Here is a 14,057-nt window from a genome sequence, read left to right as displayed (position 1 = left end):
CGTCCATTGTATAGCGTTAGCCTACAAAACAAACCGGTTGTTACACACTGAGTGACCCTTCGTCATCACACCGTGTTGCGCAGGCCAAAAGTGGCCATACAAGCTCAAAGCAGCTCGCATCTGCGACGCAGCAGGATGCAGTCTGCCCGGAGGAGGATTCAACCGGCGGCGGGCCGGCCTCCTCGGCTCGGGGACGCCGCTCGGGGCGCCCCGGCCGGGGCTTGCTCTGTGTTCCCGCCGGCCGCACTTTCTCCGCGGCGGTGTGCCGCGACTGGCTCTGGTCGGGAATCGGGATGCGTGTGCAGCGAGTCACAGCAGTGCCCTCACGTTAGAGGTTAGCACGGGTCCTTAAAAATGGGATCCGAGACGAAATGGAACCGAGGAAATTTGGACCGAGCCGAACCGGCACCGAGACAACTACAGATTTTCTAGCCCCGGCCCGAAATGGATCCGATAGTGGTTGGATCCGATCCGAACCGGAGCTAAATTAAATTGGACCCCGAGCCGAATTAAATTGGCCCCGACCCTAAAATGGACCCGGGGAAAACGGACCCGATCTTGCAGCGTCTTTGTCCGATGCTATATTATGCTTATTTTTCAATATTAGGCTACTTTGAGAGTAGCAGACGCTTGACAGCGCAGTGAGCGGCGCTGAGTGCACCTCGCCCGCCTCTCAGAATAGGCGAGCCATCAGCGGAGAGATTGCGACGCATGCCGTGCGTGCAAAGCCGTGCATTATGCAGAAAATCTTGAACTCAGTCCCTAGCTCAACAATCACCGTGACATGACATCACACAACAAACACAAACCTGTCCAGGCAGTGAGTATACAGTCCATAGTGTCCATGCACGACACCACAGCTCGCATCACAAAAGTTTCCTCCTCCTGCGCTCTCGGCTGCCCGTCAGAATAATCACAGACAGGGACGTGCAGAGAATATTAGAGAGGCAGGGGCAGACATTTCTAAAAGGGCCTTTTAGAAATGTAACTGAATGCTGCATTCTCTTGAATGCAGCCTTCAGTTATGATATGGAAAGTGCCCGGGGACATTTGAATTTATTTTACCAATGTACAAAAAAAAATCATTCATGGTCTGAAGAGGGCACTTTTTACAGACGGATAAAAGGGCAGGGGATCATGCCCCCTTTTATGTCTAATCTATGTGTGCAAGTGGCTGATCACAGAGACGAGACTCAGCCGGCTTGCGTGCGTCGGTGCGTTTGTGTTGCAGATAGACAGATTTTCGCCGACTTTATGTCGCCCGTCCCCGAGGGACAAGTGAATAAACGTCTTTCTGTCAGCCCTAGCTCTGGTCCATAGCGTTAGAGGAGTTCTAACTCCAGACTAACGCTATGGACCAGAGCTAGGTCAGCCCCATCCCAGCTCTGTGCACTATGTGTGCAAGCCCGCGGGAAGGGTTTACAGCAGGTCGGTCAGACGGACCCAGGCAGGATCTCCCAAGAATCGCATTTCACCAGTTTAATGGAAACGGGCTAAATTCGCTTTGTCTTAAAGCGCATTTCAAGATAATTCGCTTCCCTAATGCGCTTAAGTTTATGGAAACGCCACTAATGACATCACATCCATGTGATCAGAAAGTCATGTGCGTGCTTGTATAATATCCATGTGATTCCTCAGAGTTCGGGTCCCTTTTTTATTATCGTCTACTGGGTCCAGCTTGGTCCAGATTACCCTCGGAAGAACCCCAGTTCTGTTCGGATCATAGCACTAAACCCACGCTGTATAGCGCTGATTGTTACAAGCTGCTGGAACTGTCAGCTGTGAAACTTGATGTGTGCTTCTCCGTATGGCCGTGTGCGTATCTAAAATTGCAGACATACAAGCTCACAGTGCGGCGCGTTGCGACGTGTTGTGAGCTTGAAGCTCTGGTATTTTCAATGCGCGTAACCATCGTACGACGAATATAGACTGATCTAATGCACACAGCGCAGCATAAAGCAGCAGCAGCGGCGGTGAGCTCCGCTGTCGTCAAGACTCACAGAACATGATACAAATTTAAAATTATGGTTTTAATGGTTGTAGCTTTACTACTTTAGACAAATAATTATGTGAATAATAGGATTAAATGATAAAATAGACTAAGAGGCATTTTCAGAGCCGGCCACAGTGGCCGGTGGACTTTATAATTACCGGCCAATTAACACATCGGACGCCCGCGGTGATTCAGGGTTTACCCTCGCAGGGGCCCCTGCGACACGTCATGCAACACGTCATCATTTTACGTACCTTCGCGTGGAAAAAGTATCCGTAATACGTTGAGTAAATGTAATCCATGTATGTCCAGTTTATTTTCACGATGATCTTTTCTTTCAGTCAGGACAGCTTTTTACCAATCTTGGGCCACAGCGTGTGTGTCACGGGCGGTAGAAAGGGTCGCGTTTTGAACATGGTGATTGAAAAAGCTAGACCAGGAGAAGAATCCGCCATGTTACGTTTATGTCCGCGTTACTGGGAAAATAGTATCCCTGTCTTCCATGGTACGAGTCGTGCGAGGGGAATAGGGGATGGGAGAGTGCAGGCTAGGCAACAGAAGCTTGTGATTGGCTGCAGGGAGACTGCACATCCTGGTCACGTGTACCGCGCTGCATTTTGGGAAATGTAGTGTTTGATCACCGCTCATTGCGGTAGCAAAGTACAGTAACTACAGTACAGTATAGATATTATAAAACACGTCAACGCGTCGTGGGCCCCCAGGGACATCAAAGAGATTGGCGTGTAGACACCTCGTGGGCGTCCGATGAGTTAAACACATAACCGGTCAATGGCCGGTAAATACCGGCTAACGGAATCTCTGATCTGAGCAGTTCATTCATCTATACCCTGTGTGTGCATGTGTGCACGTGTGACTCAACAGCGCCACTTGGTCACCAGCGGTATTGCAGCTCACGATACAAAGTCACAGAGAGACAGTCACAGTAACACACGGACAGAGTCACTCTTAGGAGACGGTGTGACCGCCGCTCAAAGAAAAGGAAAAAAAAAAGATGATTGACACAGACATGTATGGTGGTGTTCCCGCCCTCCAGCAGGGCGATAGCCAATAGGATGCTCTCACCTGTATGGTGGTGTTCCCGCCCTCCAGCAGGGCGATAGCCAATAGGATGCTCTCCTGGAAGACTCGGTCGCTGCTGGTGTTCATGATGAGGTCGATGACCAGGTCTGACGCTCCCTCCTTGTCCAGGTGGCACTGGACCTCCGCTAGGGTCATCTCCCCCCTGCCCGGACCCCCCAGACCTGAGGGGAGACAGTTTGTTAACACTGGACTAGGGATGGGACGATACGCGATATTATCGTTTATCGTGATAAAAAAAACACTCACGATAATCGTATCGTGGAGATTTAATTTATCGTGATTTCGTCCTCCGTCATGAACTGGGATCAATTCACCTTTTATTTGCCGAGCTGCATATCCGGTACCATTTAAACCCTCTATGGTAAAAGGTACTTATAATATACGTATTTGATACAGTCTTTTTTTCACTCTCTATCAAATGTCTTTGCCAAAAAACAGCCGATCTTCAAGCTTGTAGATCTGCTATTTTTTGGCAAATTTCTCGCCCCAGGATAGTGGATTTTTATTATCGCAATAATATCGTAAATCGTGATTTCTTTTGTTACAATAATCGTGATATGAAATGTTCATATTAATTAGGGATGTCACCGAATAATCGATTTTCGATTATTCGTTCGGGCCGCCACTATTCGATTTTAATATTTCATAATCGAAAATCAAAAAAAAAAAAAAAAAATATATATATATATATATATATATATATATTTTTGTTTTCACGGCTTCGTTTTTAAACAAAATATAGGCTAATAATAGTAATATTATTAATAATAATAGTATGGCCATTCATTTATTAGCACCACCACAACTGTAAAGTAAACTGTTACTAGAGCCATCAGCGCCACACTCCTGCTGCGTGCTGCCTGCGCACTGACTGCAACTGCTGCATATACACCCCCACCCCTCCCCCCTGCCACAGGCAGACAGGCACACGTGCGATTGTTTGTTTGGCAAAGAGAGAAGAGAACTGTGAGAGACACGCTAAAAACAAGATGCCGAAAGTTTCACGAAAGAGTTCCTCGTGGAACTACTTCGACAAAATCAGCGACACAGAGGTAAAATGCAAGCTGTGTGAAAAGACTTTGTCCTACCGCAACTCAACTTCAACCATGAATAATCATTTGAGTGCGAAGCACCCCACCGTGACAGTAGCCGAGGCAGAGAAAGAAGCAGCACAGCCACGTATCACCGACTATGCAACTACAGCTCGTCTTTGTGATGGAAAGCGTGCACAAGAAATCACTGCTTTGATAACTAATATGATAGTTAAGGACATGCTCCCAGTGAGTTTCGTGGAAGGAAAGGGCTTCATTAAACTCATGGAAACTTTGGAACCACAGTACAAGATCCCATGCCGAACAACAATCACTGCTCGGATCGAGAAGCTGTACATGAGAGAGTCAAATGATCTGCGCATAAGATTGTTAATTGTTCCAAAAGTGGCGATAACTACCGACGGATGGACGGCACTCACAACTGAAAGCTACGTCACCATAACCCTCCATTACATTGATGATACATGGGTGTTGAAGTGTGCAGTGCTGCAGACGAGGGCTATGCCTGAAAGGCACACTGCTGAGAATTTAGCCAATGGGCTTCTCAGTGCCACCGAGTCCTGGGGGATTCAAGATAAAGTGGTTGCATGTGTCCATGACAATGCCAGCAATATCGTTCTTGCCAACAACCAGTACTTGGAATGGGAATCAAGTCCATGCTATGCCCATACACTTCAACTAGCCATTAATGATGGTTTCAAGCTCAAACACGTACAGCACATTGTTGCCGGGGCCAGCCGACTGGTGTCACACTTCAATCACAGCACTACAGCCACACAGGCGCTTCGTCAGAAACAGGTTTGTCCCCCCCCTTAATTATTTTTTTAATGGAAATAATAAACAATATAATGTCTTTATTTAATTTGTACACACGCACACACACACACACACACACACACACACACACACACACACACACACACACACACACACACACACACACACACACACACACACACACACACACACACACACACACACACACAAAATAAAGAAGTGTGTGCTTATGTAAACCTGTGATGTGACAAAACTAATTCTTAATTATTTTTATTCTGATTCAGGCTGATCAAAAGCTGGAGAAACACTGTCTGATTCAATACTGTCGCACGAGATGGAACTCCATTTTTGAAATGTTTGAGCGTCTGCAGGAGCAGCGCTGGGCTGTTACTGCTGTCCTTTCGGACCGAAGTGTCACAAAGCTGGCCGACGCGAGGACACTGGAGCTTGCTGACGACTCTTGGACCGTGATGGAGGAGCTGCTGTCCGTGTTGCGCGCCCTGCAACTTGCAACCACTGCCCTGAGTGGAGAGTCTGGGGTCTCCTGTTCTATGGTTTATCCCACTACATCAACGCTGCTGCACACACACCTGCCTGTTACTCCTGGAGAGTCAAAAAAGGTTGCGGAGTTCAAGCAAGCCGTGGCTCAGTCACTGGAAAAGCGAATGAAACCCGACGACGTGGAGAGTGCAGAGAAAGTACCCTTCATTGCATCATTTCTCGACCCACGGCATAAGCACCTCAAGTTCGCTAACCGTGTGCTTAAAGGGGAAGACCACCCATTTTCAATTTTGAAATATGTCATTGATATACCTTAAAGAAGTTGTGTGGAAATAGAAAAAAAGTTCCCCCTCTTCTGTGTTGCCTACAACTGGAGGATTGATTTTGGGGTTTGCATTGTAAAGTCCAGAATGATGACATCACACTCTGGACTTTACAATACAAACCCCAAAATCAATCTTCCAGTTCTAGGCAACACAGAAGGGGGGGAACTTTTTTTCTATTTCCACACAACTCCTCTAAGGTATATTAATGACATATTTCAATATTGAAAATGGGTGGTCTTCCCCTTTAAGGATGCTGTCAAGGCCAAAGTCACGGCGATGCTTTCAGCCCTAGCAGCAGCCGAAGACGACGACCCAGTGGTCATCGAGGAGGAAGAGGAGGACTCAGCGGAGGAAGGGGCGTCTGGTGGTGGTGAAGCCGCGAAGAGACCACGATATGACAAGAACGAGTCTGCAATGTTAACCTTGTTTGGCGACGATTATCACAAGGAGCAGCCACTAACGCCTGAAATGGAATTAAGCCGTTACTGCGACGAAAACTCCATTGCTCCCAATTTGGATCCACTCCGCTGGTGGGAAGTTAATGAGAACAGGTACGCGAGGTTGGCACAACTTGCGAGGGCATACTTGTGTGTGCCAGCCACATCTGTCCCCTCGGAAAGGGTTTTTTCGGCGGCAGGACTTGTTGTTAATCGGCTGCGCACACGCCTACTCCCTGAGCATGTTGACCAGCTCATCTTTTTGAACAAAAACGAGTAAGAGTCAAGAGACGTTTTGTTGTTACTGATGGCTTTGCAGTTTTGATTCACTGTTTGATGCATGCTTAAACAAAGCAACTGACACTTTAATTTGTTATTTTTGTCTGATTAGACTAGGCCTACTGTATTTCATTTTGTTTGTGATTATTAAATAACTAGAGACATATGTAACAACTACATAGGGATAAAATGGGGTTAAAAATAATTGGCTACTGTAAATGAAAAATATAAAAAAGTGTTCTGGCCTATTGTTCTGCCATTGCCTCCAAGTCTTTAGCTAATGCAGGCTACATGATGGCTTATGGCTATTGTTTTTTTTCCTGAAATGTTGCTTAATGTTTATCATTACCTGAAAGTTATACATGTAACTTGAAAAAGCATGTGAAGGTGCATTGCATTCCAGTAAAAAGAGAAATAAAAATAAAATTGAGAAAAAAAATTATTTCTTTTTTTTTTTTTTTTTTTTTTTGAGGGGAGGGGGGGGGGGGGGGGTCGACTTTCGATTAAAAATCGAATAGTACTGTAGAATAATCGATTTTGGTAAAAGTCCATTTCTGACATCCCTAATATTAATACAATTCATTAACTCTAAGCCTTGGATTTAATTTCTGTGATTTTCTGAGTGTTTTTGTCCGAATGGTTCTCTCCTGAAAAGGGGACTGGTGACATCACATCAGGGCCCATTTCCATATAGTACCGCCCCTCCACTTCAGTTTCCTGGCAACTGAAGAGAAGGGGTGGTACTTTTGAAGTGGATTCTATTGAGACTATGGGGTGGACGGTGTAAAGTAGTGCTAAAATTGGAACGATACAGAGAAGATTAGCAATAGCATGGTATCGTTCCAATTTTATCCCAAAGACAGCACCCTGTTGCCAACAAAGGGCATTTTGGTATTGCATCTGAAACGGCTTGGAATTAGAGACAGACAGAACATGAAATTTCAATATCCGAGTGGTTGTTTAGGCTAAAACCTGTATAAAACCATATTATGGTATTATGCACCAACACCGGACCTCCCCTAGAGTCATCTCCCCTCTGCTCAGACTGCCCGGACCCCCCAGTCCTGAGGGGACAGTGTGTTAACCCTAAGCCTAAGGATGGAGCTCAAAGCAAGGGTCCGCTACAAACTCCATAACAAATGTATTGAGTACCCGGTATTAAAACTCATTTGCTGCCCCCTCCCGAGTTTCCAGAGTTATTACAGTACCCCCAGACATTTTTTTCAAAAAGGTAAGGGGGTACTCCGCTTCAGAAACCCAGTATAAGGGGGTACTGCAGACAACCATTGTGTTAACCCTAACCCCCAGACTCAGACTGCCCAGACCCCCCAGTCCTAAAGGGACAGATCAGAGCAGTGCTTCTCAAATGTCTTTTATTTTCAGGGACCCCCATTAACACATCGACTGCCCACTAGAGGACGCCAGAGCCCCAGCTGACTGCCCAACAAAACTCCATTGACTTTCATAGAAGCTTACAACGGCCTGTTGCGTCAATGCATGCGTAATGACGTCACTTGGTCACATGAGCGCAGACAGGATGTTATTGTGTAAGTTACTGTAAGGGCTAGTGGTGATCATAGCTATTCATTGCCGATCAAAATTTGGACATAATGTCGCACGCGGCCACAGTTTTAGCCATAAAACAAACATCGGAGATAAAGGGCTTTAAAAGATGAGGAAATGCATTGGAGTATACGGACCAAAACGGCCGCGCGAAGCTCCCAGCGTCGACTCGAAGCGACTAGCGGCTAATGGGCTACATCCATGCGTAGCCCCAACCTAACGGTGAGGTTTAAACATAATACTGTAAATACAGTAAACACGTCAACGCGTCGTGGGCCTCCGGGGACATCAAAGAAATTGTCGCGTAGACACCTCGTGGGCACCCGCTGTGTTAAGACCTGGGGCACATTCTACAATGTGTTTTAAATCCAGAAAATAAATAATAATAATCTCCACAAAATAATCATCATATTTGAGCTATAGAGGACCCCTTCTCCCAAAAGCAGAAAAAAAACGAGAAGAACAAAAAAAAAAAAAAAACAATATCTTTATATTTAGAGAATATTTTAAAATATATCTTTATATTTAGAGAATATTTAATAATAAAAACATAATATATCTTTATATTTAAATATACAGATGGACTGGAACGATCCTGACCACTGCCACAGTGGTGTCCTCTCACCCGATTGGCTCTTGGCAATGTTCTCTCACCTGATTGGCCTTTGCTGGGCCCCCCTGGGCTCAGGGGTCCGGTGGTGAAGGAGGAGGTCAGACTGTCCCTGCGACCCCCGCTGCGGTGGAAGTTCCCGTAGTACCGGTTGACCAGGATCTGCCTCAGAGCCTCGCCCTGGGAGGGACACGCCCATAAATACATAGGACACGCCCATTAACACATAGGACACGCCCATAAACACATAGGACACACCCATTAACACATAGGACACACCCATTAACACATAGGACACACACATTAACACATAGGACACGCCCACTAACACATAGGACACGCCCACTAACACATAGGACACGCCCACTAACACAGCGGACACGCCCAGAAACACGTAGGACACGCCCACAAACACATAGGACACGCCCACTAACACACAGGACACACCCATAAACACTTAGGACACAACCATAAACACATAGGACACGCCCATTAACACATAGGACACACCCATAAACACTTAGGACACAGCCATAAACACATATGGCACGCCCATTAACACATAGGACACGCCCATTAACACATAGGACAGGCCCATTAACACATAAGACATGCCCATAAACGCTTAGGACATAACCATAAACACATAGGACACACCCATTAACACATATGACACGCCCATTAACACATAGGACACACCCATTAACACATAGGCCATAAGTCTGTTATTGAACATAATGGAAATACATAACAATACAGGGAAGGATTCACATGTAAATAAAGCCGTGTCATTTAACTCTACTTTTAACCCACGCCTTATGACTTTAACCATATTATGTTATGCTTTAACAGTTGAAACATAGCTCACAGCGTGACAAATAGTGAACATTCTGTGCAAGTCTTTGAATCTTTTTGACCTGATTCTATAAATGTCTTCTAAATCCTTCTTCTAAATCAGTGGTACTCAAACTTTTTCATGCCAAGGACCCCCAAAATTACATGTGTTTGGTCGCGGACCCCCATCTAACCCCCCCCCCCCGATGCAAATATTTGAGTTACAAATGTTAATATTCAAAGACTTGAATATATTGAATATTCAAAGACAAATATTTTCACGACTTTAAAAAAATAGCAGATCTACAAGCTCACAGCGTGGCACTCGGTGCCGCGCCATGACTCATCACTGACGACGTATAGGTTGTCATAGCAACCATGCTGCGTTTCTGTGTGTGTGTGTGTGTGTGTGTGTGTGTGTGTGTGTGTGTGCGTGCGTGTGCGTGTGTATGTGTATGTGTGTGTGTGTGTGTGTGTGTGTGTGTGTGTGTGTGTGTCATTGTTATTATGTAACCAGTGCACGTATATTGAGGACAGAATACTTGACGTTTGGTAAAGGTCAGGGTTGTTTTGTTGGCGAGATCATTTACAAGACTGTGTGTGTGTGTGTGTGTGTGTGTGTGTGTGTGTGTGTGTGTGTGTGTGTGTGTCTTTGTGCGTGTGCCTGTGAGTGTGCTTGTGTGTGTGTGTGTGCGTGTATGTGTGCGTGCGTGCGTACGTGTGTGTGTGTGTGTGCGTGCGTGCGTGCGTGCGTGCGTGCGGGTGAGTCGTGACACACGTCACATTTGGGGACAGATGTGTGCTTTATGTAAGCAGTCTATTGGTAGTTTGATTGTCCAATCGGGGACAACGTTGGCGTCCTGGATCTGAGGTTTACAAAAGGTCGTACGAATGTAGAAATGAGTTTACGTCAAGGCAACGCGGGCTGTCATCGTTACATGTTCACTACGTGACCTGTTGGAACTGACGTTCCTGCTGTTTCTGGATTATTGTTATATTTTCAACATGAAAACGATGAAGGCAAATTATTTGTGATTATCAAAAATATTTGCAATTAGACGATTGTTATAATTGTGACGGGCTGTGTGTGTTTCAGAGAGAGAGAGAGAGAGAGAGAGATCCTGCTAATCAATGCATTCTCCGTAGGAATACATTCAACACCTGCTTTGCTGTGTTGGAAATATTTGACCAATGAAATGATCTCTCTCTCTCTTAGTGGAGATTAGAGGGCTGCCATTGTTTTGGTAATTCTATGTGCTGTAGAGCGCCGTCATCACTTACGCTTTATTTTGAAGAGCCCCAGAAGCCACGTGCGTGTGCATGTTGTTTAATCTGACGATTTTAAAATGGACGCCAGTTTGTTTACATGCTAAAATCCTAACCACGGCCAACCGCCACGGTTCAGTAGTGTCGCCGTGAAAAAGAGCGTCTCTCGGCCTTGGCGTTTTGGAAGCAGATTCTGAGATAAACGCTGTTTCTTTGCATCAGCAATGAACCGGAGATTATGGAGAATAGATGCTTCATGATGCTGGTGGTCGAGTTGCATGATGGGATATGTAGTGTTTTCGCTTACCAGCCCGCTACCGTGACACCTGTTTATCTGGTAACCATGGCAACAGTTAACTCTGGCCCTGGCACTGTAGGCACCAAGGATTTTGTGGTTCCAGTTCCGAACCAACTTTTACGTTTCGGAACCAACTCTGTTCTCGGTGGAAAAGCTCACCTCTGGTTCATCTATAGGTGGGAGAAAGAAACCAGAACCGGTTCTTTGCCGGTGGAAAAGCGTTCCCATCCTATTTTACAGTACACTTTAAGACAGAATAAAGCCATAATAAGAAATAATGTGTTGGTAATTAGAACTAATATTATTTTATTAGATAAAAACAAAGACAGGATAGCAGAAAGAGCGAATACATTCTCTGGCATCGACCGGCAGTTCGACCCGGCAGGCGCGCTGCATCTCTGCCGCTCATAGGCGGCGGGTGAGCCAAACGTTTGGCGAGGCTGCACCCCACACACACACACACACACAATTATTCTGTTGATACAGGCTTTCAGCTGCGCGATAGAGAGGAGAAGTCCTAACAGTTGACCTGTTCAGGCAATAATACTCACAGATGAAGTGTTCCACTTCCAGAATCAGAAAGTATCCGTGATGATGATAATATCATTGTATAGTTTCCTCGCTGGCGTAATTGTCCAATGTCGACGTCATGATTAATGCCTTTGTTTGCTTGTGCATCGCTGCCTGTCTCATTTGAAAGTGTCTGTGGTATATTTTAGTTGATACAAATTACAAAAGGTTTTGAAAGTGCGCGGTCCACTGCAGCCATCATCACTACACTTCTCACTAAACGTAAACAAAACAACATTGTCTGTCTGTGAATGCTCTTCCTGTTGTCCTTCACAATAAAGTGTCCCCCTTTACTTCTTCCCAATGCGTGACATTTTACTCAGAAAAATAACAGGAAATAGGTGTAACAGAGGGAGCGCGATGACGGTCAGGCAGATTGACGTTCATTTGGACTGAGACTGACTGTCAGTCGGAGGCTGACGGCCGGGCCCCCGCGGTTCATATATTATATAATTTGCAAAATACCCAGCGTAGCATTTGGGAAGGCACAGCCTACCCTGGCCTTATTGACCCGCCGCCTATGCTGCCGCGGCAGTTCTGAGGCAGGTGCCGGTGCCAGAGAATGTATTCGCTCTTTCTGCTATTCTGCCTTTGTTAATTACCAACACATTATTTCTTATTATGGCTTTATTCTGTCTTATTCTGTCTTAAAGTGTACTGTAAAATGGGATGGGACAGGAAAAGCGCCCTTAGCGCTGTGGTACAGTAGTAGGACAGTGTGGAGGAGATGAAAACCTGGCAGACTGACACTCTGGATTTGACTGTCTAGATGGAGTGAGACTTTTAGTCGTCATAAATACGTAAATAAATAAACACACAAAGCTCAAACTCAGGAATCAGCTGTGGTACTAAAAACCCACTGACAAAATAATAACGGTGGCCTTTTCTCTAGTGGAGTGTTGGAGGGTTAGTCAGAGCTGACAGAGATGGCATGCAGACAGACAGACAGACAGACAGACAGAGATGCAGGGGTCATCGCTAGCCTCGCGTAGCCAGGCTTACTCATCTGCCAAGAGAAAAGCCTGGTCAAGATATGAGGCAGAGAGAGTTCTAGGAGGTGGGGCTGAATTTTCCCGGAAGTTGTCTTTTTTCACAGTGCGGTGTTCCTGCAAACGTATTCCGTGCTGTAAAAATAGCTGTTCTGCTTCTCTCGCTCCGTCGGTTGAGCTCACAATAAACAATATCCATACAAAAACATGGATTCGCAGCAGTGTGCAAAGACCTGAAAGATCTGAGTGCGCACAACTTTGTACACTCTCAGGTTAATGGGGGTCCTGGAAAATAAACAAGTTGGAGAACCACTAGTAGGCCTACTACTAGTGGACTCCTAATGTACTGTACATGGTGTCGTAGTAAACCAGTGGCATACATATTGTGAAGAAAAACTGGAGACTGACATTGAGTAACTAGTCTCGCGTAGCCAGACAACTATTCCACAATCTCCGAATGCTATATAGAGTCTGGAACGGCAGCTCCCGAACGGCGAGTATCGGAAGTAGCCAGTGCTGCACTGAACTGTAGTCCCAATGGAAACATAACAGAAACACAATAGCCCAGACAAAGTCATTCGAGCGGCCTATTCTTGTTATGGGTGTATAGTTTAAGAAAACGTTTGAAAACATCATGGAGCACCAATAACACCAGAGAAAGACGAAATAACGCCCCCAGAAATATTGAAAGGAGACTTAATGCTTCCAGTAGGACATGTTATTGCTACTGCACCAAGGGAGTGGTTGCGTCACATCCGCTTTATCTCGCACTCATCATTTCTATTTCCGTGCCCCAGACTGTTGACGGGAGCATTTCCCAAATCGCGGAGTCAACAGTCTGGCCACGCGAGACTATTCAGTAATGGCTCTTATGATCAAAATAACAACCAGACAGAAGGAACCAACAGAAGACAGACAGACAGACAGACAGACAGACAGACAGACAGACAGACAGACAGACAGACAGACAGACAGACAGACAGACAGAAGGGACAAACCTACCCTCTTCTGATCCAACAGAAGCTTCTCAGGCTGGTTCACATCCAGCTCCTAGGGTTGCAGTGCGGTTGCAGTGAGGTTGCAGTGAGGTTGCAGTGAGGTTGCAGTGAGGTTGCAATGCGGTTGCAGTGAGGTTGCAGTTAGTTAGATAGAGACAAACAAACAGTTTTAGTGTTATTGTTTTCATGCAGTGAAATACCGGATCAATATCATATCACACTCAGCGCACACACACACACACACACACACACACACACACACACACACACACACACACACACACACACACACACACACACACACACACACACACACACACACACACACACACACACACACACACAGAACAGGAGCCACATGCAGGGTTTGGGGGCATGCAGAAAAGTGTGCCGTGCTGGGGATGTTATGCAGAAAGGTGTGTCGTGTTGGGGGTGTTATGCAGAAAAGTGTGCCTGATATTGC

General features: G+C 45.8%; 1 protein-coding gene across 2 annotated transcripts in view; it reads right to left on the bottom strand.

Moving 5' to 3' along the window:
* Positions 1 to 14,057, bottom strand: part of LOC308287451 (inositol 1,4,5-trisphosphate-gated calcium channel ITPR1-like) — a 190,134-nt gene that overhangs the window by 60,194 nt on the left and 115,883 nt on the right. For both annotated transcript variants that reach the window (XM_080728624.1, XM_080728623.1), the window contains 3 exons: positions 13,599 to 13,646; positions 8,684 to 8,819; positions 3,077 to 3,255 (listed from right to left, as the gene is read on the bottom strand). In XM_080728624.1, coding sequence (XP_080584750.1) covers positions 3,077 to 3,255; positions 8,684 to 8,819; positions 13,599 to 13,646 — 363 coding nt within the window. The remainder of the gene's footprint in view (positions 1 to 3,076; positions 3,256 to 8,683; positions 8,820 to 13,598; positions 13,647 to 14,057) is intronic.

The sequence above is a fragment of the Nannobrachium achirus genome (genome assembly GCF_963921795.1).
Source record: "Nannobrachium achirus genome assembly, chromosome: 6".
In the NCBI taxonomy this organism is placed as follows: Eukaryota; Metazoa; Chordata; class Actinopteri; order Myctophiformes; family Myctophidae; genus Nannobrachium; species Nannobrachium achirus.
This window is presented reverse-complemented; position numbering and strand designations above follow the sequence as displayed.